The sequence below is a fragment of the Rhinoraja longicauda genome, chromosome 10, assembly GCF_053455715.1.
Source record: "Rhinoraja longicauda isolate Sanriku21f chromosome 10, sRhiLon1.1, whole genome shotgun sequence".
Lineage (NCBI taxonomy): Eukaryota > Metazoa > Chordata > Chondrichthyes > Rajiformes > Arhynchobatidae > Rhinoraja > Rhinoraja longicauda.
The window spans coordinates 57134012-57155097 of NC_135962.1; the positions used below are offsets into that span (position 1 = coordinate 57134012).

Genomic DNA, 21086 nt, shown 5'->3' on the forward strand with positions numbered 1-21086 from the left:
TATGCTGCTGGCCTTGCCGGGGCAGCGTGAGGTACAAATGGAGTCAGTAGAAGGTGGGTTGGTTTGTGTGATGGTCTGGGCTGTGTCCACAATTCGCTGCAATTCCTTGCGGTCTTGGATGGAGCTGTTCCCATCTTAAAGCACACGGTATTGAGGGTTCAGTGTTGAGGTGGATAGAAAATTGGTTGGCGGACAGGAAGCAAAGAGTAGGAATAAACGGGTCCTTTTCGGAATGGCAGGCATTGACTAGTGGGGTACCGCAAGGCTCAGTGCTGGGACCCCAGTTATTTACAGTGTATATTAATGATTTGGACGAGGAAATTGAATGCAACATCTCTAAGTTTGCGGATGACACGAAGCTGGGTGGCAGTGTTAGCTGCGAGGAGGATGCTAGGAGGCTGCAGAGTGACTTGGATAGATTAGGCGAGTGGGCAAATGCATGGCAGATGCAATATAATGTGGATAAATGTGAGGTTATCCACTTTGGCGGCAAGAACAGGAAAGCAGAGTATTACCTGAATGGTGACCGATTGGGAGAAGGGGAGATGCAACGTGACCTGGGTGTCATGGTACACCAGTCATTGAAAGCAAGCATGCAGGTGCAGCAGGCAGTGAAGAAAGCGAATGGTATGTTGGCATTCATATTCACCAGGATCTTTAACCTGTCATTATCTCTAGCTACGGTCCCCAAGTGCCTGAAGTCGGCTATCATAGTTCCGGTGCCGAAAAAAGCAAAGATCTCCAACCTGAACGACTACCGCCCGGTTGCCCTAATGCCGATAGTCATGAAGTGCTTTGAGAGGCTGGTCCTCTCACACATCAAATCCAGCATCCCTGACTCACTGGACCCACATCAATTTGCATACAGGGCAAATAGATCCACAGAGGACGCCATCTCTCTGGCTCTTCACACTGTCCTGACTCACCTAGAGAGACAGGGCACGTACGTGAGGATGCTATTCATAGACTATAGCTCCGCCTTCAACACGGTCATCCCCACCAAGCTCATCACCAAACTCCACCAGCTAGGCCTCAGCTCGTCATTATGTGACTGGATCCTGGACTTCCTGCTGGAACGACCGCAGGCAGTGAGAATGGGCCCGCACCTGTCCTCCACTATCACCCTGAGTACCGGCACACCACAGGGCTGTGTTCTGAGCCCCATGCTCTACTCCCTCTTCACACACGACTGTGTTCCTGCATTCGACACCAACACCATTGTCAAGTTTGCAGACGACACAACGGTGATCGGGCTTATCACCAACGGGGATGAAACAAACTACAGAGCGGAGGTGCAGAACCTAAATACCACCAAGACCAAGGAGCTGATCATCAACTTCCGTAGGTCACATAACAGGGAATATGCCCCGATCTCTATCAACGGGGACAGTGTGGAGAGAGTGTCCAGCTTCAAGTTTCTGGGCACTCACATTTCGGAGGACCTAACATGGTCCAATAACACTGCTGCGCTGGTCAAGAAGGCACAACAAAGACTGTTCTACTTAAGAACACTGAAAAAGTCTGGTCTACCCCAACAGCTGCTGACGACCTTCTACCGCTGCACCATAGAGAGCATCCTAACGCATGGCATCCCTGTGTGGTACCTCAGCTGCACGGAGGCAGAAAGGAAAGCTCTACAGCGGGTAGTCCATAGAGCTCAGAGGGCCATCGGAACACAGCTACCAGACTTGGAGGGCATCTACAACACACGATGCCTCAGAAAAGCCACCAGCATCCACAAAGACTCTTCACACCCCTGCAACAGTCTGTTCGAACTCCTTCCATCGGGCAGACGATACAAGGCCTTCTACGCCCGCACCTCCAGACTCAGGAACAGCTTCATCCCCAGGGCCATAGCTGCTATGAACCGGTCCTGCTGAGCCGGATGGCCACAACGCATAGATCAACTTGCACTTTACCCTGTCTAAAAACTGTTACAATTGTTTCGTTTCGTTGGGTTGCTGTTAATTACTTAAATTATTGCATCGTATGGGAGGCGCATTCCCAATCTCGTTGTACCCCTGGGTACAATGACAATAAAGATATATTGTATTGTATTGTATTTGAGTTTAGGAGCAGGGAGGTTCTGCTGCAGTTGTACTGGGCCTTGGTGAGACCGCACCTGGAGTATTGTGTGCAGTTTTGGTCTCCTAACCTGAGGAAAGACGTTCTTGCCTTAGAGGGAGTACAGAGAAGGTTCACCAGATTGATCCCTGGGATGGCGGGACTTTCATATGAGGAAAGACTGGATAGACTAGGCTTGTACTCGCTGGAATTTAGAAGACTGAGGGGGGATCTTATAGAAACATATAAAATTCTTAAGGGGTTGGAGAGGCTAGATGCGGGAAGATTGTTCCCGATGTTGGGGGAGTCCAGAACCAGAGGTCACAGCTTAAGGATAAGGGGGAAGTCTTTTAGGACCGAGATGAGAAAACATTTCTTCACACAGAGAGTGGTGAGTCTGTGGAATTCTCTGCCACAGAAGGTAGTTGAGGCCAGTTCATTGGCTATATTTAAGAGGGAGTTAGATGTGGCCCTTTTTGCTAAAGGGATCAGGGGGTATGGAGGGAAGGCAGATACAGGCTACTGAGCTGGATGATCAGCCATGATCATATTGAATGGCGGTGCAGGCTCGAAGGGCTGAATGGCCTACTCCTGCACCTATTTTCTATGTTTCTATGTTTCTATGTTTCTGTTTCCCAAACCAAACTGTGATGCATCCTGATAAAATGCTGTCCTTGGTTCATCTGCAGAAGTAGGTGAGAGTTGTAGTGGACATGCCGAATTTCCTAAGCCTTCTAAGGAAGTGGAGGCGTTGGTGTGCTTTCTCTTGACCACAAGTGCTGACTGTACGGAGTTTGCACGTTCTCCCTGTGACCACATGGGCTTCTTGCAGGTGGAGCCCAGTTAGCTGATGGCACAGCTGACAATGGTTGAGATGAAGTACATAAAAGGAGAGAGCAAGGGCGGAATGTTTGCCTGGAGGAGATGGGAGGACCAAAATTATGGTAGTGGAGGGAAAGTAGGCCATAATGAGGATTTAGGTCAATCCTTTATTGATTGCTTTTGTTGATTGTAATATGGATCAGAATGCATAGTGAACTTTGTAACATTCTCAATCGAAACCGGAGTGCCCCCGGAGAAAACCCACGTGGTCACAGGGAGAACGTACAAACTGCGTACAGACAGCACCCATAGTCAGGGTTGACCCAGGGTCTCTGGCGCTGTAAGGCAGCAACTCTACCGCTGCACCATTGTGACATTTAGACAAGTACTTGGATTTTAAAAAGTTGAGTGTGATATGGGCCAAATGCTAGGCAAATGAGACTAGTTCAAGTAGTTTAGTTTAGATTATTTTTGTCACGTTATTGTTATTATTATTATTATTATTATTATTATTATTATTGTACCTCGTGCTTGATGAGAGAGGGGAGAAGAGGGAGGCTGGTCCTCGATTATGCTGGTGGCCTTGCCGAGGCAGCGTGCACTGTAGATCGAGTCAATGGCAGGGAGTTTGTATGGCCCGAGCTTTGTTGACCTCCCAGCGGAGCGAGCTGTCCGTCAAGGAATGTTGCCGACTGGCCCGCTCCAGACTGCAGGAGTACGTGCTGAGGGACGCACTGAAGCTTGGTGCAGCCAACGCCAAGGCTCTGTGGGGGAGGACCACAGTCTAGGGTCCTTCCGCTGCTGGACATGGGGAGGCAGGGTCTGGTGGAGACGCCCCTCCAAATAAGGGATACTGTGTAAATGTCTGTAAATTTGGAAGTGAATAATTGTATTGAAAGTGTAACCTCCGGAAATGTCGGATGGAGTTGTTAAAAAGAAGATGTTTTGTAAATATTTATTACTTGAATAAAGGGAGTTTGTATGGTCTGGGCTACGTCCACAACTGTCTGCAATTTCATGCGGTCTTGGTTGGAGCGGTTCCCAAACCATGCTGCGTTGCGTCCCACTGAGATGCTCTCTGCGGTGCAAGTATAAAGGCCATGAATCCGTGCGGTCCAATTATATGGTGCTGTGATCCCCTGTGTCATCTGCTGTAGAGTCTGTGGTTCCCACGCTGATCTTATCAGTCACCGCAGAACTCACAAAACCAGGGTGGTTAAAAGTGATAACATTTATGTCAGCAAACACATTGGCGCTTCACTTCCATGCCTTACGATCTGTATATCCCGGACCTCCACAAACTCTACTTTAGTTTTAGTGTAGTTTGGAGATACAGCGCGGAAGCAGGCCCTTCGGCCCACCGAGTCCGCGCCGACCAGCGATCCCCGCACACTAACACTACCCTACACACACTAAGGACAATTTTTTAACATTTATACCACTCCAATTAATCTACAAACCTGCACGTCTTTGGAGTGTGGGAGGAAACCGAAGATCTCAGAGAAAACCCATGCAGGTCACGGGGAAAACGTACAAACTACGTACAGACAGCAACCGTAGTCAGGATCGAACCCGGGTCTCTGGCGCTGTGAGGCAGCAACTCTACTGCTGCGCCACCGTGCAGCCCAGTACTTCTCTCGTGATCATCACCCAACGTAGCACTTTAACATAGGAACAGAGCGGTGTATCATAGAGGCACAAAAAACTGCAGATGTTGAAATCTGTAGCAAAATGCGTCGTAGAAAGCATTTTGTCGGGATGCATTGTTTGGGAACAGCTCCATCCAAGACTGCGAAAAATTGCACTGGATGCAGCCCAGACCATCACACAAACCAACCTCCCTTCCATTGACTCCATTTATACCTCACGCTGCCTCGGCAAGGCCAGCAGCATAATCAAGGACCAGTCGCACCCCGGCCACTCCTTCTTCTCCCCTCTCCCATCAGGCAAGAGGTACTGAAGTGTGAAAACCCACACCTCCAGATTCAGGGACAGTTTGTTCCCAGCTGTTATCAGGCAACTGAACCGTCTTACCAACAACTAGAGAGTAGTCTTGAACTACTATCGACCTCATTGGAGCCTCTCAGGCTATCTTTGATCAAACTTTATTGGCTTTATCTTGCACTAAATGTTATTCACAATACTCCCTTTGTCCTGTAACTGTACACTGTGGACGGCTCGATTATAATCATGCATTGTCTTTCCGCTGACTGGTTAGCACACGACAAAAGCTTTTCACTGTACCTTAGTAAACATGCCAAAAAACTAATGACTTTGACTATTGACTATGACAAAAGAAAAACTAACTATTGGAGGAACGGCAGGTCAGGCAGCGTCTGTGGAGGGAAATGGACAGCCAACATTTTGGGACGACTGGACAGAAAGTGTGGAGGTGAGATAACCGGTATGAAGAGGTGAGGGGGGGTGGGGCAAGATCTGGCACGTGATGTGCATAAGACTGAGACACCAATAGGAATCTGGTGGTGGGTGTATGGAACAAGCTGCCAGAGGAGGTAGTTGAGGCAGGAACTATCCCAACATTTAAGAAACAGTTTAAGGACAGGTTTGGAGGGATATGGGCCAAACGCAGGCAGGTGGGACTAGTGTAGCTGGGACACGTTGGGCAAGTTGGGCCAAAGGGCCTATTTCCGTGCTGTATCACTCTATGGCTCTATAACTGGATTGCAAACAGCTTTCAGTTCCTTTGAGATGCACAATTACCCGACTCACTGATTGCACCACAAGCTTGCTGTAGCTGCAGTATTCCAAACTAACTGGTCTAATGCAATTCAAATGCGTTCCATAATCTCCACGTCAAGTTCCCTTCACTATTCTGAACGCAGGAGTGAGTGATAAGTGAATTACGGTTGATTAGTACAGCTGTGGGTTCATAAATACATCCGAATTGCGCAACTAAAAATATGCTGCTTGGCTATTCTTACACGCTGATGGCTCAGGCAGCAAAGCTCTCGTTCTGAGCGTTTACAAATCCCAACCACAGGATCTATCGTGGACCAAACACAGTGTGGTGACGGCCAAGAAGGCTGACCCACCGCCTCTACTTCCTGAGGAGACTGAGAAAATTTGGCATGTCTCCAATCATTCCAACAAACTTCCACAGACGCACCATAAATTATGTGCCACAAGCTCAGTGGTGGCCTCTAAATCAGAATATCACGGGACCAAACTCACTCAGAAACATGATTGCATGCACCTTCCTTGCCCAAGGTATAGACCAGGTGGAATGTTGCTCCCTGCCATCTAGATACTAAAACTCTCGTTTGTTTGTTTGTTTGTTTGTTTGTTCCTGAACTACAGCCAAAACGGTACACGATAGCGCGACAATTTTAGGCCCACCTTACTCACCGTCGTCCCTTTGGTGCAATGCCATTGAAATCGGTGCTATGTTTTCAAAGTTACTCACATTTTAAAGTTTAAATCTATCTCCTCGGGAGGGAGGGAGGGAGTGGAGGGGGAGGGAGGGAGGGGGGAGGAGGGAGGATAAGGAGGGTTGAGAGGGATGGAGTGGGGGGAAGGAGGGAGGGGGAGGGAGAGGGGAGGAGAGGGGGAGGGAGGGGGGGGAGGGGTGGGAAGGGGGAGAGAGGGGAGGGGGGGAGGTGGGGAGAGGGGAGGGGGGAAGGAGAGGGTGCTGCACCAATGCAGGATCCACTTGGTCTAGTTAGAAATAAAAGGTGCGGCGCGGTGGCGCGGTGGCGCCGCGGTAGAGTTGTTGCCACTACCGCGTCAGAGAGCACGGTTCGTCAGAGAAGTTGTACCTTATGACTGTAACGTTATGATGCTGTAGACTTTAGACTCTAGAGATGCAGCGCAGGAACGAGCCCTCTGGCCCACTGAGTCCGTGCCGACCCGGTGATCATCCCGTACACTAACACTATCCCACACACTCGGGACAATGAACAATTTTACCGAAGCCAATTAATCTATAAACCTGCACATCTTTGGATGCGGGAGGAAACCGGAGCACCCGGAGGAAACCCACACGGTCACGGGGAGAACGTACAAACTCCGTGCAGGCAGCGCCCGTAGTCAGGATCAAACCTGGGTCTCTGGCGCTGCATGGCAGCAACTCCACCGCTGTGCCACCCTGCAGTCCCTGTAACACTATGCTCTGCTCGCCAACGTTTTTCTCTTTGCACTACCTATTGTACTTGTGCATAGCTTGACTGTGCTCATGTACAGTGTGATTTGTCTGGGTAGCACACAAACAAAGCTCTTAGCTATGGCTCGGTGCACGTGACAATGATAAAGCAATATCAATACATTGGTTAGACTGGAACTCTTCCTGGTTTAGGAAGGTGTGCGGATCTGATCTGATGGAGATGCATGAACTTCCAGGAGATCTGAACAAGAAGGCCTTATTTTCTTTAGCAGAGAGATGAATAACTAGAGTCTTACAGCATGGATACAGGCCTTTGGCCGAACTCGTCCATGCTGACCAAGCTAGTCCTATCTGCCTGCCAACTAGTCGATATGGATTTAATATAGAAGGATTTCTCTGTCATCCAAAACAGTGTTGGGGTCGAGAAATCACTGCCTGGAGGTCAGGAGGAGCAAGAAACCCTAATCCCATTTAAAAATGACCTGGGTGAGTCTAGTATCACTCATTGAGAACTGGTATGCGGGATTAATCCAAGTACTTCACGTTTCACAGGATGGGCTGAATGGACTCATTCTGTACCGTATGTTCCCCCAACCTACGATCCAGGTTGATAATCATAGTGCTGTGTGGAGTTACAAGGGATGTGCTTTCAGATGAAATTAGGCACTGTTATAGATACTACATCCACCTAAAAGGACAGTGGAACTATTTAACTGAATAACTAGAGTCATAGTCATATAGCGTGGGAACAGGCCCTTCAGCCCAACTTGCCAATGCTGACCAACATGCCCCATCTACACTAATCCCACATGTTAGTGAGCGTTTTTTCCCCATATCTCTCTAAACCTATCCTGCCCATGTAGCTGTTTTTTTAAATGCTGTGATAGGACCTACTTCAACTACCTCCTCTGGCAGCTCATTCCATACACCCACCACCCTGTGTGAAAAGGTTGCTCCTCAGGCTCCTATTAAACCTCGTAGAGCTCTAGGGACCGGTGGAATCAAGGGATATGGGGAGAAGGCAGGCACGGGTTACTGATTGTGGATGATCACAATGAATGGCGGTGCTGGCTCGAAGGGCCAAATGGCCTCCTCCTGCACCTATTTTCTATGTTTCTCTGTTTCACCTTAAACATATTTCCTCTGGCTCTTGATTCCCCTACTCTGGGTAAAAGACTCTGTGCATTTACCTTATCTATTCCCCTCGTGATTTTATACTGCTCAAAGAGCAACAAGGGAGTTCTTGAATCCTGGCTGATATTTACTCTTCCATAAAACAGATTATCTGGTCATTTATGTGTCTGATTGTCTGAATCACGATGGGGCCAAACCCAGGCGAGTCTTTGTGTACTGGTCACAGAAGCAGACCTGCAACCACACATTGCAATCGCTCCATACGTTTAAATCTCTACTCCTCCAGCGCTCTTAACGTGTATCTGTCCACTGTGAATGGCTCGATTTAGTTTGGAGATACAGCGCGGAAAAAGGCCCTTTCGGCCCACCGGGTCCGCACCGACCAGCGATCCCCACACATTAACACTATCTTTGGAGAGTAGGTGGAAACCAAAGATCTCGGAGCAAACCCACGCAGGTCACGGGGAGAACGTACGAACTCCGTACAGGCAGCACCCGTAGTCGGGATCGAACCCGGGTCTCCGGCGCTGCATTCGTTGTAAGGCAGCAACTCTACCGCTGTGCCACCGTGTCATGTATTGTCATGTATAGTCCTTCTGCTGACTGGATAGCACGCAACAAAAGCTTTTCACTGTACCTCGGTAGGCGTGACAATAGAAACATAGAAAATAGGTGCAGGAGGAGGCCATTTGACCCTTTGAGTCAGCACCGCCATTCATTGTGATCATGGCTGATCATCCACAATCGGTAACCCGTCCCTGCTTTCTCCCCATATCCCTCGACTCCGCTAGCCCCTAGAGCTCTAACGAACAATAAATTAAACAAAACTCTTTCATTGCCGTCGGCAGCATCACCACTAAGTGCCATCACATCCTTCCCGTAACCTGGTGATGAGAACTGTGCTTCTCCAATTGTGGCCTAATTGATCTTTTGTGCAGTTTTAGCATTACCTTCCAGCTTGTATGTTCAACATCTCTGCTAATAAAGGAAAGTAAGTGATCAAATTTCTGGAGAGAAACATTGACCCACATCCTTTTGAATGAGAAACTAAATGCTACTGCGAAGCCACAACTAACCCTGTGCACACGTACATTTTATGTATTTAATACATAATGTTGTCAGCATGCCTCCCAGGCTTTTATTATTTTATTGCAGTTTAATTATTTGGGATCTTCGCACTTTATTGTTAGAGGGATTGTTGAATAAATTCCTGTGCACCGACCGATGATGTGGGCAACAGAAATTAAATCATTCCTGCGGGTAACATTTCCTAGATTTCAAAACTAGATCATCATTAATGTAAATGCTTCGGATGTCCAGGGATTAAGTAGGATGCTACGTGAATGCAAATACCTCATGGAATTTTTGTCACAGGTTGTATAAAGGCTCGTGAACAGAAGGCAAAATTTACACAACAGAACACTGCCGCTCTGATAAAAGGCCGATGGTCTTGAACATGAACTCTGTAAGACATGAGGCGCTGGTCAGGCCGCATTTGGAGTAATGCGAGCAATTTTGTTCAGTTGAGTTTAGCTTATTGTCATGTGTACCAGGTCAGGCAGCATCTCAGGAAACATGTTCCCAATGTTGGGGGAGTCCAGAACCAGGGGCCACAGTTTAGGAATAAGGGGTAGGCCATTTGGAACGGAGATGAGGAAAAACTTTTTCAGTCAGAGAGTTGTGAATCTGTGGAATTCTCTGTCTCAGAAGGCAGTGGAGGCCAATTCTCTGAATGCATTCAAAATAAGAGCTAGCTAGATAGAGCTCTTAAGAATAGCGGAGTCAGGGGGTATGGGGAGAAGGCAGGAAAGGGGTACTGATTGAGAATGATCAGCCATGATCACATTGAATGGCGGTGCTGGCTCGAAGGGCCGAATGGCCTACTCCTGCACCTATTGTCTATTGTCTATTGAGAAGGAATGGGTGACGTTTCGGGTCGAGACCCTTCTTCAGAGGCACACAACAAAAAGCTTTTCACTGTACCTCGGTACATGTGACAATAAACTAAACAAAGCGGAAAGTATAGGTTTAGGTTTATGTTTATTATTGCTGCATACTGAGGTACAGTGAAAAGCTTTGTTCTGCATGCTATCCAATCAGATAAGATATTCCATACGTAGATACAATCAGTACAATAGATAGAACAAAGGGGAAGATACAGGATGTAGAATATAGTTTTGTTTAGTTTAGTACAGAGATACCGTGCAGAAACAGGCCCTTTGGCCCACCGTGTCCTCGGCAGCCGGCAATCCCCACACACTGACACTCTCCTACAATTTACAGTTCTGCCGAAGTCAATTACCGTACAAACCAGTACGGCTTTGGAGTGTAGGAGGAAACTAGAGCGCGAGGAAAAATCCCACGCAGGTCACGGGGAGAACGTACAGACAGCACCCATGGTCGGGATCAAAGCCGGGACTCTGGCGCTGCGAGGCAGCAACTCTACCGCTGTGCCACCGTGCCGCCCGATAGTTGAGGGACAGTGGTTAACTGGCTCTTTCGCGCACTCCCATCGCCGCGCCCGTTTGGAGATCAACAGGTTTTGCACTCCCATCGCCGCGCCCGTTTGGAGAGCCAGCACCGCCATTCAATGTGATCATGGCTGATCATTCTCAATCTGTACCCCGTTCCTGCCTTCTCCCCATACCCCCTGACTCCGCTATCCTTAAGAGCTCTATCTAGCTCTCTCTTGAATGCATTCAGAGAATTGGCCTCCACTGCCTTCTGAGGCAGAGAATTCCACAGATTCACAACTCTCTGACTGAAAATGTTTTTCCTCATCTCCATTCTAAATGGCCTACCCCTTATTCTTAAACTGTGGCCCCTTGTTCTGGACTCCCCCAACATTGGGACATGTTTCCTGCCTCTAACGTGTCCAACCCCTTAATAATCTTATACGTTTCGATAAGATCTCCTCTCATCCTTCTAAATTCCAGCGTATACAAGCCTAGTCGCTCCAGTCTTTCAACGTACGACAGTCCCGCCATTCCGGGAATTAACCTCGTAAACCTACGCTGCACGCCCTCAATAGCAAGATGATGTATAGTTCGGTTGAAGTATACTTCGTTGTATATTTTGGCTGAAAGTCAGGTCTGTCACTTTAACCTCATGGTTCCACAGCTAGAATTGCACAATACCATTGAGCTGGTTTGTTGTCAACCTGCCGTGATCGGCCGCTGTGTTCAGCAGCAGCTCATCGCTCTGTAATTCAATCACCATGGGGAGGTCATCAGTCACACTCATTGCAAACCCGGGACTGCTCCCTTCCACTCTCACTCCGTGATGACACGCGTCAGTTCCGGTCGCACAACTCCTCTCGGGCATCCCCGCCCCACGGGCCGCATCACGCGAGGCTCGCTGGGGACTGACCTCTTTTTTCCCGGTGGATTTCCTCCAGGAGACGCTCCTGCTTTGTGATCTGCTCGATGAAGAGCTCGGACTCGGACTCCTTGCTCTGCATGAGCTCCTTCAGCTGGGCTCGACACTGCCGCAGATGCGAACGCAACTTCGCCTCTCTCCCCCCTCGCTCTCTCACCTCCTCGCACAGCCACTGCAGCTTGGTCTGAAGAGAGACATTGTTAGTCACAGAGTCCATGGAGCCAAATAGTCACAGAGTCAACAACAGTTTGGAAACAGATGCTTCGGCCCAACTCGCCCACAACGACCAACACGCCCCTCTGAAGAAGGGGCTCCACCCAAAAAGTCAGTCTGAAGTTGGGCCTCGACCCGAAACGTCACCTATTCCTTTTCTCCAGTGACGCTGTCTGACCCACTGTGTTACTCCAGCTTTTTTGTGTCTATCTCCCATCCACACTAGTCCCACCTGCATGCATTTGGCCCATAACCCTCCAAACCTGTCCTATCCATGTACCTGGCTGCAACGAATCGTTCGATCAGCTGAGAAGGTTGTTGGCTGCAACCTTCCCCCCCATTGACGAACTGTACACTGCAAGGGCCAGGAAGCGAGTGGGCAAGATCATCTCTGACCCCTCTCACCCTGGCCACAAACTCTTTGAAGCACTTCCCTCTGGAAGGCGACTCCGGACTGTCAAAGCAGCCATAGCCAGACATAAAAACAGCTTTTTCCCCGCGAGGAGTAGAAGGGACGTGTGGTGGAGTTGGAGAGGCAGTTGGATGACCTCAGGGCCATCCGGGAATGTGAGAGTTTCCTCGACAGGACCTATTGTGAGGCTGTCACGCCAAGGGTCCAGGTCGAGCGAAGGTGGGAGACTGTTTCCGGGGGGAGTGGACGTGGACTACAGGAGACCCCAGTGGCTGTGCCTATTGCAAATAGGTATACCCTCTTGGGAACTGTCGGGGCAGAAGACGTTTCCAGTCCGAGTGGCGGACCTGTTGGCAAGGATACACGACAGGGGAGACCGAAGTCTGGAAGAGCCGTAGTGGTCGGTGACTCCATAGTCCGAGGGACGGACAGAAGATTCTGTGGCAGCAGGAGGGACTTGAGGATGGTCTGTTGCCTCCCTGGTGCCAGGGTTCAACACATCACAGACCGGCTTCAGAAAATCCTAGCGAGGGAAGGCGATCAACCTGAAGTCGTTGTGCACGTGGGCACGAATGACGTCGGGCGGAAGAGGAAGGAGGTGCTACAGCGGGAGTTTAGAGAGTTGGGAAAAACGCTGAGAAGTAGGACGTCGAAGGTAGTTATCTCTGGACTGCTACCGGTACCTCGTGCTGGTGAGGCCAGGAACAGAGAGATAGAGGGTATGAATTTATGGCTGAGGGACTGGTGCAGAGAGCAGGGATTTAGATTTCTGGACCACTGGGATCTCTTCTGGGCTAGGGGTGACTTGTACAAAAGGGACGGGTTGCATCTTAACAGCAGGGGGACAAACATTCTGGCAGGCAGGTTTGCTAGTGTGACACCTGTGGCTTTAAACTAAGTAGTGGGGGGGAGGGGTTAACAAATTGTGAATATGAAGATGAGGTAAAAGGGAATACAGGAGATATTGCAAAAGACTCTCGGAAGAATGGGAACAGAAGTTCTAGAGCGGAAAAGAAATTAAGGGCAGGGCCAATTGTGAACGATGTGAGAGGGGAGGTAAATACAGAAGTTAAAGTGCTGTACTTAAATGCGTGTAGTATAAAAAATAAAGTGGATGAGCTTGAGGCTCAGTTAGTCATGGGCAAGTATGATGTTGTAGGGATCACTGAGACATGGCTACAAGAGGACCAGGGCTGGGAACTGAATATTCAGGGGTACACAACGTATAGAAAAGACAGACAGGTGGGCAGAGGGGGTGGGGTTGCTCTGATGGTAAGGAATGATATTCATTCCCTTGCAAGGGGTGACATAGAATCAGGAGATGTTGAATCAGTATGGATAGAAATGAGAAATTGTAAGGGTAAAAAGACCCTAATGGGAGTTATCTATAGGCCCCCAAACAGTAGCCTCGACTTAGGGTGCAAGTTAAATCAGGAGATAAAATTGGCGTGTCAAAAATGTAATGCTACGGTGGTTATGGGAGATTTCAACATGCAGGTAGACTGGGAAAATCAGGTTGGAAATGGACCCCAGGAAAGAGAGTTTGTAGAGTGCCTTCGAGATGGATTCTTAGAACAGCTTGTACTGGAGCCTACCAGGGAGAAGGCAATTCTGGATTTAGTGTTGTGTAATGATCCTGATCTGATAAGGGGACTAGAGGTAAAAGAGCCATTAGGAGGCAGTGATCACAACATGATAAGTTTTACTCTGCAAATGGAAAGGCAGAAGGGAAAATCGGAAGTGTCGGTATTACAGTATAGCAAAGGGGATTACAGAGGCATGAGGCGGGAGCTGGCCAAAATTGATTGGAAGGAGGCCCTAGCAGGGAAGACGGTAGAACAGCAATGGCAGGTATTCCTGGGAATAATGCAGAGGTTGCAGGATCAATTTATTCCAAAGAGGTGGAAAGACTCTAAGGGGAGTAAGAGACACCTGTGGCTGACAAGGGAAGTCAGGGACAGCATAAAAATTAAGGAGAGGAAGTATAACATAGCAAAGAAGAGTGGGAAGACAGAGGATTGGGACTCTTTTAAAGAGCAACAAAAGTTAACTAAAAAGGCAATACGAGGAGAAAAGATGAGGTACGAGGGTAAACTAGCCAATAATATAAAGGAGGATAGCAAAAGTTTTTTTAGGTACGTGAAGAGGAAAAAAATAGTCAAGGCAAATGTGGGTCCCTTGAAGACAGAAGCAGGGGAATTTATTATGGGGAACAAAGAAATGGCAGACGAGTTAAACCGTTACTTTGGATCTGTCTTCACTGAGGAAGATACACACAATCTCCCAAATGTTCTAGGGGCTGGAGAACCTAGGGTGATGGAGGAACTGAAGGAAATCCACATTAGGCAGGAAATGGTTTTGGGTAGACTGATGGGACTGAAGGCTGATAAATCCCCAGGGCCTGATGGTCTGCATCCCAGAGTACTTAAGGAGGTGGCTCTAGAAATAGTGGAAGCATTGGAGATCATTTTTCAATGTTCTATAGATTCAGGATCAGTTCCTGTGGATTGGAGAATAGCAAATGTTATCCCACTTTTTAAGAAAGGAGGGAGAGAGAAAACGGGTAATTATAGACCAGTTAGTCTGACATCAGTGGTGGGGAAAATGCTGGAGTCAATTATAAAAGACGAAATTGCTGAGCATTTGGATAGCAGTAACGGGATCGTTCCGAGTCAGCATGGATTTACGAAGGGGAAATCATGCTTGACAAATCTACTGGAATTTTTTGAGGATGTAACTAGGAAAATTGACAAGGGAGAGTCAGTGGATGTGGTGTACCTCGACTTTCAGAAAGCCTTCGACAAGGTCCCACATAGGAGATTAGTGGGCAAAATTAGGGCACATGGTATTGGGGGTAGGGTACTGACATGGATAGAAAATTGGTTAACAGACAGAAAGCAAAGAGTGGGGATAAATGGGTCCCTTTCGGAATGGCAGGCAGTGACCAGTGGGGTACCGCAAGGTTCGGTGCTGGGACCCCAGCTATTTACGATATACATTAATGACTTAGACGAAGGGATTAAAAGTACCATTAGCAAATTTGCAGATGATACTAAGTTGGGGGGTAGTGTGAATTGTGAGGAAGATGCAATAAGGCTGCAGGGTGACCTGGACAGGTTGTGTGAGTGGGCGGATACATGGCAGATGCAGTTTAATGTAGATAAGTGTGAGGTTATTCACTTTGGAAGTAAGAATAGAAAGGCAGATTATTATCTGAATGGTGTCAAGTTAGGAGGAGGGGGAGTTCAACGAGATCTGGGTGTCCTAGTGCATCAGTCAATGAAAGGAAGCATGCAGGTTCAGCAGGCAGTGAAGAAAGCCAATGGAATGTTGGCCTTCGTAACAAGAGGAGTTGAGTATAGGAGCAAAGAGGTCCTTCTACAGTTGTACCGGGCCCTGGTGAGACCGCACCTGGAGTACTGTGTGCAGTTTTGGTCTCCAAATTTGAGGAAGGATATTCTTGCTATGGAGGGCGTGCAGCGTAGGTTCACTAGATTAATTCCCGGAATGGCGGGACTGTCGTATGTTGAAAGGCTGGAGCGATTGGGCTTGTATACACTGGAATTTAGAAGGATGAGGGGGGATCTTATTGAAACATATAAGATAATTAGGGGATTGGACACATTAGAGGCAGATAACATGTTCCCAATGTTGGGGGAGTCCAGAACAAGGGGCCACAGTTTGAGAATAAGGGGTAGGCCATTTAGAACGGAGATGAGGAAGAACTTTTTCAGTCAGAGGGTGGTGAAGGTGTGGAATTCTCTGCCTCAGAAGGCAGTGGAGGCCAGTTCGTTGGATGCTTTCAAGAGAGAGCTGGATAGAGCTCTTAAGGATAGCGGAGTGAGGGGGTATGGGGAGAAGGCAGGAACGGGGTACTGATTGATAGTGATCAGCCATGATCGCATTGAATGGCGGTGCTGGCTCGAAGGGCTGAATGGCCTACTCCTGCACCTATTGTCTATTGTCTATTGTCTATTGTCTACTCAATAACCAAAAGTCAGTCATCTCTTTTTGCTCTGGTTTATTTCACTCACATGTTTAAACCGTAATGTTGTATTCTTAATGTTTTAATGTTTTATGCTTCATTCTTAATTGTTTACTGTATGCTCGTGTGATTACTTGCGAACGGAGCACCAAGGCACATTCCTTGTATGTGTACATACTTGGCCAATAAACTTATTCATTCATTCATTCATTCATTCATACATACCACAAACCCAAACTAGAAAGACCGCCACGATCCAAAACTGGAAATACCACCACAACCCCAAGCTAAAGGACCACCACAACTCCAAGGTAGAGGACACCGACAATCTCAAGCTAAAAGACCACCATTATAGCAAGTCAAAAGACCACCATTATCCCAAGCTAAAGGACCGCCATATTCGCCAGCTAAAAGCCCTTCACCATCCTCAGATTAAAGGCCACCATAATCATAATCATCACAATCATGCTTTATTAGCCCGGTATGTTTTGCAACATACGAGGAATTTCATTTGCCATACAGTCATACCAATAAAAAGCAACAGAACACACAAAATACATTTTAACATGAACATCCACCACAGTGACTCCTCCACATTCTTCATTGTAATGGAAGGCGAAAAAAAGTTCAATCTCTCCCTTCGTTGTCCTCCAGCGGTCGGGGGCCTTGAGCCTTCCGTTGACGGGACGATCTTGACTCCTGTAGCCGGCGGCAGGCCATCCTCGTCGGGGCGATCGCGCTCCTGCATCGGGGGGGAGGGTCTCGGCTCCCCCGCGCCGGGCGATCTACCCCGGGCCGGGGCTTGTCGAACCTCGTGCGGCTTTCGGAGCTTCCCGACGCCGGTCTCAACCCACCAAAAAGACCACCTCAATCCCAAGCTAAAAGGCCACCACTGTCCCAAACTAAAGGACCACTAAAAAAACCAAGATAAAAGCCCTCCTAAAATAAACGACTAAAATTCTAAAATAAAAGTCACCCATAATCTCATGCTAAAAGGCCTTCACGATCCTACGAGAAAATACCACCATAATTATCAACTAAAAGACCACCTTAATCCCAGATTAAAGGGCCACCAGAATGCCTAGCCAAAAGACCACCGCAATCCACGTATTTGTAGAATAAGGGGGGTTTATTAAGTGGTTTGACGATTCCTACCAGATCCTTTGGGCAGCCGTCAAAGAAGGAGCCCTCTGAATGTCTCTCAATGGCATTGCATTTCAGCAACGAATGAAAATCCCAACCCACTAAATGAATCCGTCAGAAGAAGTGTCTCGACCCGAAATGTCACCCATTCCTTCTCGGCAGAAAATTCACTAAATGAATAGGAAGGAGCAGTCTCGTGATCAAAGGTTACCTGCTCTGGTACTGACATTAAAATCCATCAATGACCTGAAGCAATCCTACATATTTGCTTTCATGCTTACATTTAATTTACTAATGATTCCTGGCAGGAGGTCGGATTGACGATGTGAAGCTATCGGCTTGGCTTCTGCTCTCCTGATTTTGCGCCGCGGAAGCAGGCAGGCAGCAAAAGGGCTTTCATAGTCTGAATAAAAGCATCCAGTAACGACGTTTAAATTTTTGACACAACTTTGATTCCAGGCAAGTACAAAAAGGGACGTTTTATTTCAGCCTTCGGCAAGGCAAGAAATAACAACAAAACTCTGCTGCCAGTAGCAGAAGTACAAAAGCCTGTCAGCAAGGAGGCCGAGAGAAGGAGAAGCCATATTAATCTCGAGCCTTCAGTGGATGGCTGCAGTTCAGACTCTGCAAGCTACCGGGACATTCGCAGTAATTCACAGTTACTAAGCAGTAAATGCTTCAACAATTGCATGGAAGTTTAACAGCACCGTTTCCCACTGACATTATGTAACATACAACTTCACAATACTATTTGTAGTTGTATGAGAGCAATTGATAATACAAATTAACCAATTTATAATGTGAGGCGGGTGACCACTTGCCTTCGTACCTTGATAGAATCATATAGCAAACCTCACTCATGCCGACCTTAGATTAATAGTCATACAGTACAGTTGGGCCCTTCAGGCCAACTTGCCCATGTTGACCAAAGTGCCCCATCTAAATTAGTTCCTAGGTAGACACAAAAGGCTGGAGTAACTCGGCGGGCCAGAAAGCATCTCGGGAGAGAAGGAATAGGTGACGTTTCGGGTCGAGACCCTTCTTCAGACTGATGTCAGGGGAGGGGGTGGGACAAAGATAGGATTTAGACAGAGACAGGAAGACTAGTGGGAGATCTGGGAAGGGGGAAGGGATAGAGAGGGAAAGCAGGGACTATCTGACTTTTCCCTCTCTATCCCCTCCCACATCCCACTGCCTCAATAGCAAGGATGTCCTTTCTCAAATTAGGAGACCAAAACTGTACACAATATTCCAGATGTGTTCTCACCAAGGCCCTATACAACTGTAGAAGGACCTCTTTACTCTGACACTCAAATCATCTCGTTATGAAGGACAACATGCCATTAGCTTTCTTCACTGCCTGCTGCACCTGCATATTTACTTTCAGTGACAAAAACGCTCAGGTCTCGTTGCACTTCCCTTTTACCTAATCTGACACCATTGAGATAATAATCTGCCTCCTTGGTTTTGCCGCCAAAGTGGATAACCTCACATTTATCAACATTATACTGCATCTACCATGCATCTGCCCACTCATTCAACCTGTCCAAGTCACCCTGCAACCTCCTCACATCTTCTTTGCAGTTCACACTGCCACCCAGCTTTGTGTCATCTGCAAATTTGCTCGTGTTACTTTTAATTCCATCATCCAAATCATTAATGTATATTGTAAATAGTTGCGGCCCCAGCACCGAGCCTTGCGGCACTCCACTCGCCACTGCCTGCCATTCTGAAAAGGACCAGTTTAATCCTACTCTTTGCTTCCTGTCTGCCAACCAATTCTCTATCCATGTCAATACCCTACCCCCAATACCATGTGCTCTAATTTTGCCCACTAATCTCCTGTGTGGGACCTTATCAAAGGCTTTCTGAAAGTCCAGAAACACTACATCCACTGTCTCTTCTTCATCCATTTTACTTGTCACATCCTCAAAAAATTCCAGATTAGTCTAGCAGGAATTCCCCTTCATAAATCCATGCTGACTTGGACCAATCCTTTTACTGCTATCCAAATGCGCCATTATTACTTCTTTAATAATTGACTCCAGCATCTTCCCCACCACCGATGTCAGGCTAACTGGTCTATAATTCCCCATTTTCTCTCTCGCTCCTTTCTTGAAAAGTGTAATAACATTAGCTACCCTCCAATCCACAGGAAATGATCCTGAATCTATTGAACATTGGAAAATGATTACCAATGCATTCATGATTTCTAGAGCCACCTCCTTGAGTACCCTGGGATGCAGACCATCAGGCCCTGGGGATTTATCAACCTTCAGTCCCATCAGTCTACCCAATACCATTTCTCGCCAAATGCAAATTTCTTTCAGTTCCTCTGTCTCCCTAGATCCTCCATCCTCTAGTACATCTGGGAGATTGTTTGTGTCTTCCCAAGTGAAGACAGAACCAAAGTACCTGTTCAACTCTTCTGCCATTTCCTTGTTCCCCATAATAATTTCACCTGTTTCTGCCTTCAAGGGACCCACATTTGTCTTCACTGATCTTTTTCTCTTAACATACCGCTGGCTTCCAGCTACTCTTTGCTATGTTATACATCTTTTCTTTTAGTTTTAATTCCATCCCTAACTTCCCTTGTCAGCCACGGTTGCCTCTTGCTCCCCTTAGAATCTTTCTTCCTCTTTGGAATGAAATGATCCTGCATCTTCTGGATAATGCCCAGAAATTCCTGACATTGCTGTTCCACCGTCATTCCTGCTAGGATCCTTTTCCAGTTGACCTTGGCCAGCTCCTCTCTCATGCCTTCGTAGTCCCCTTTGTTCAACTGCAACACTGACACTTCCGATTTAACTTTCTCCCTCTCAAATTGCAGATTAAAACTTATCATATTATGGTCAATACCTCACTGGTCGACACTGATCAGGTCAGTGCCTGACAGTGTCGATCACTGCATTTTCAAGGCACATTTGACTTCCCAAAGTGCATCACCTCACAACTGTGGTGATTGGATTCCATCTGCCAAATTCAATTCCCAATGTTCCATCCGATCTACATCCTGTCGAAACCATGGACAACCTTCAACTTTCAGTTTGGAAGGAAGGGAGTAGGTGTCTCTGAACTTTAGCTAATGTTTGCTCTTGTTTACTTTGGCTCTCACCTCAATATTGGGAACCGTGTGAAATGAAGATAACCTACAGTCCGACGTGCAATTCTACAGTTTGTCCAGGTCTTTTCTTGCTTCCAGTCCCCCCCCCCCCCCTCCATCCAATATCAGTCTGAAGAAGAGTCCCGACCCAAACCGGCACCCATCCATTTTCTCCAGAGATGGTGCCTGACCCACTGATTTACTCCAGCATTTGTGTCCATCTAAAGTTAGAATACTTCCCTTCAGAGAATAAGGGGCAGTAAATATAATTTCAGGCCTCAGAAATGTAAGTTATTAGATGAAGGAACCGAGTTGTTTCTTTTTTGGTGACATTTTGGTTTAACTGGGTCAGGTAAGAGGTCAGCGGACATGAAGTTAAGCTTCGCAAGAAAAAAGAAAGGAGCAAAATCAGACAAAATTGTATGTGTCTGGAGGATAAATGTCAAAGGAAGTTGGCAGAGGTTTTCACCGGCACAGGCAACAAATGTGGGACTCGAAGGGATGATTTCAATGCATTTCTGGAGAGAGACTGACTTGAAGAAGGGTCTTGACCCGAAGCGTCACCTGTTCGTTTTCTCCAGACATGCTGCCTGAGTCACACCAGCATTTGTGTCCATCTTGCAGGAGGCAATGATGGAAATGGGCCAATGACATGTGTGGCACGGTGGCGCAGCAGTAGAGTTGCTGCTTCGCAGCGCCAGAGACCCGGGTT

General features: G+C 47.5%; 1 protein-coding gene across 2 annotated transcripts in view; it reads right to left on the reverse strand.

The window, feature by feature from the left end:
- The window catches only part of cep128 (centrosomal protein 128), a 351185-nt gene that overhangs the window by 164145 nt on the left and 165954 nt on the right, over positions 1-21086 (reverse strand). For both annotated transcript variants that reach the window (XM_078406913.1, XM_078406912.1), the window contains exon 17: positions 11510-11702. In XM_078406913.1, coding sequence (XP_078263039.1) covers positions 11510-11702 — 193 coding nt within the window. The remainder of the gene's footprint in view (positions 1-11509; positions 11703-21086) is intronic.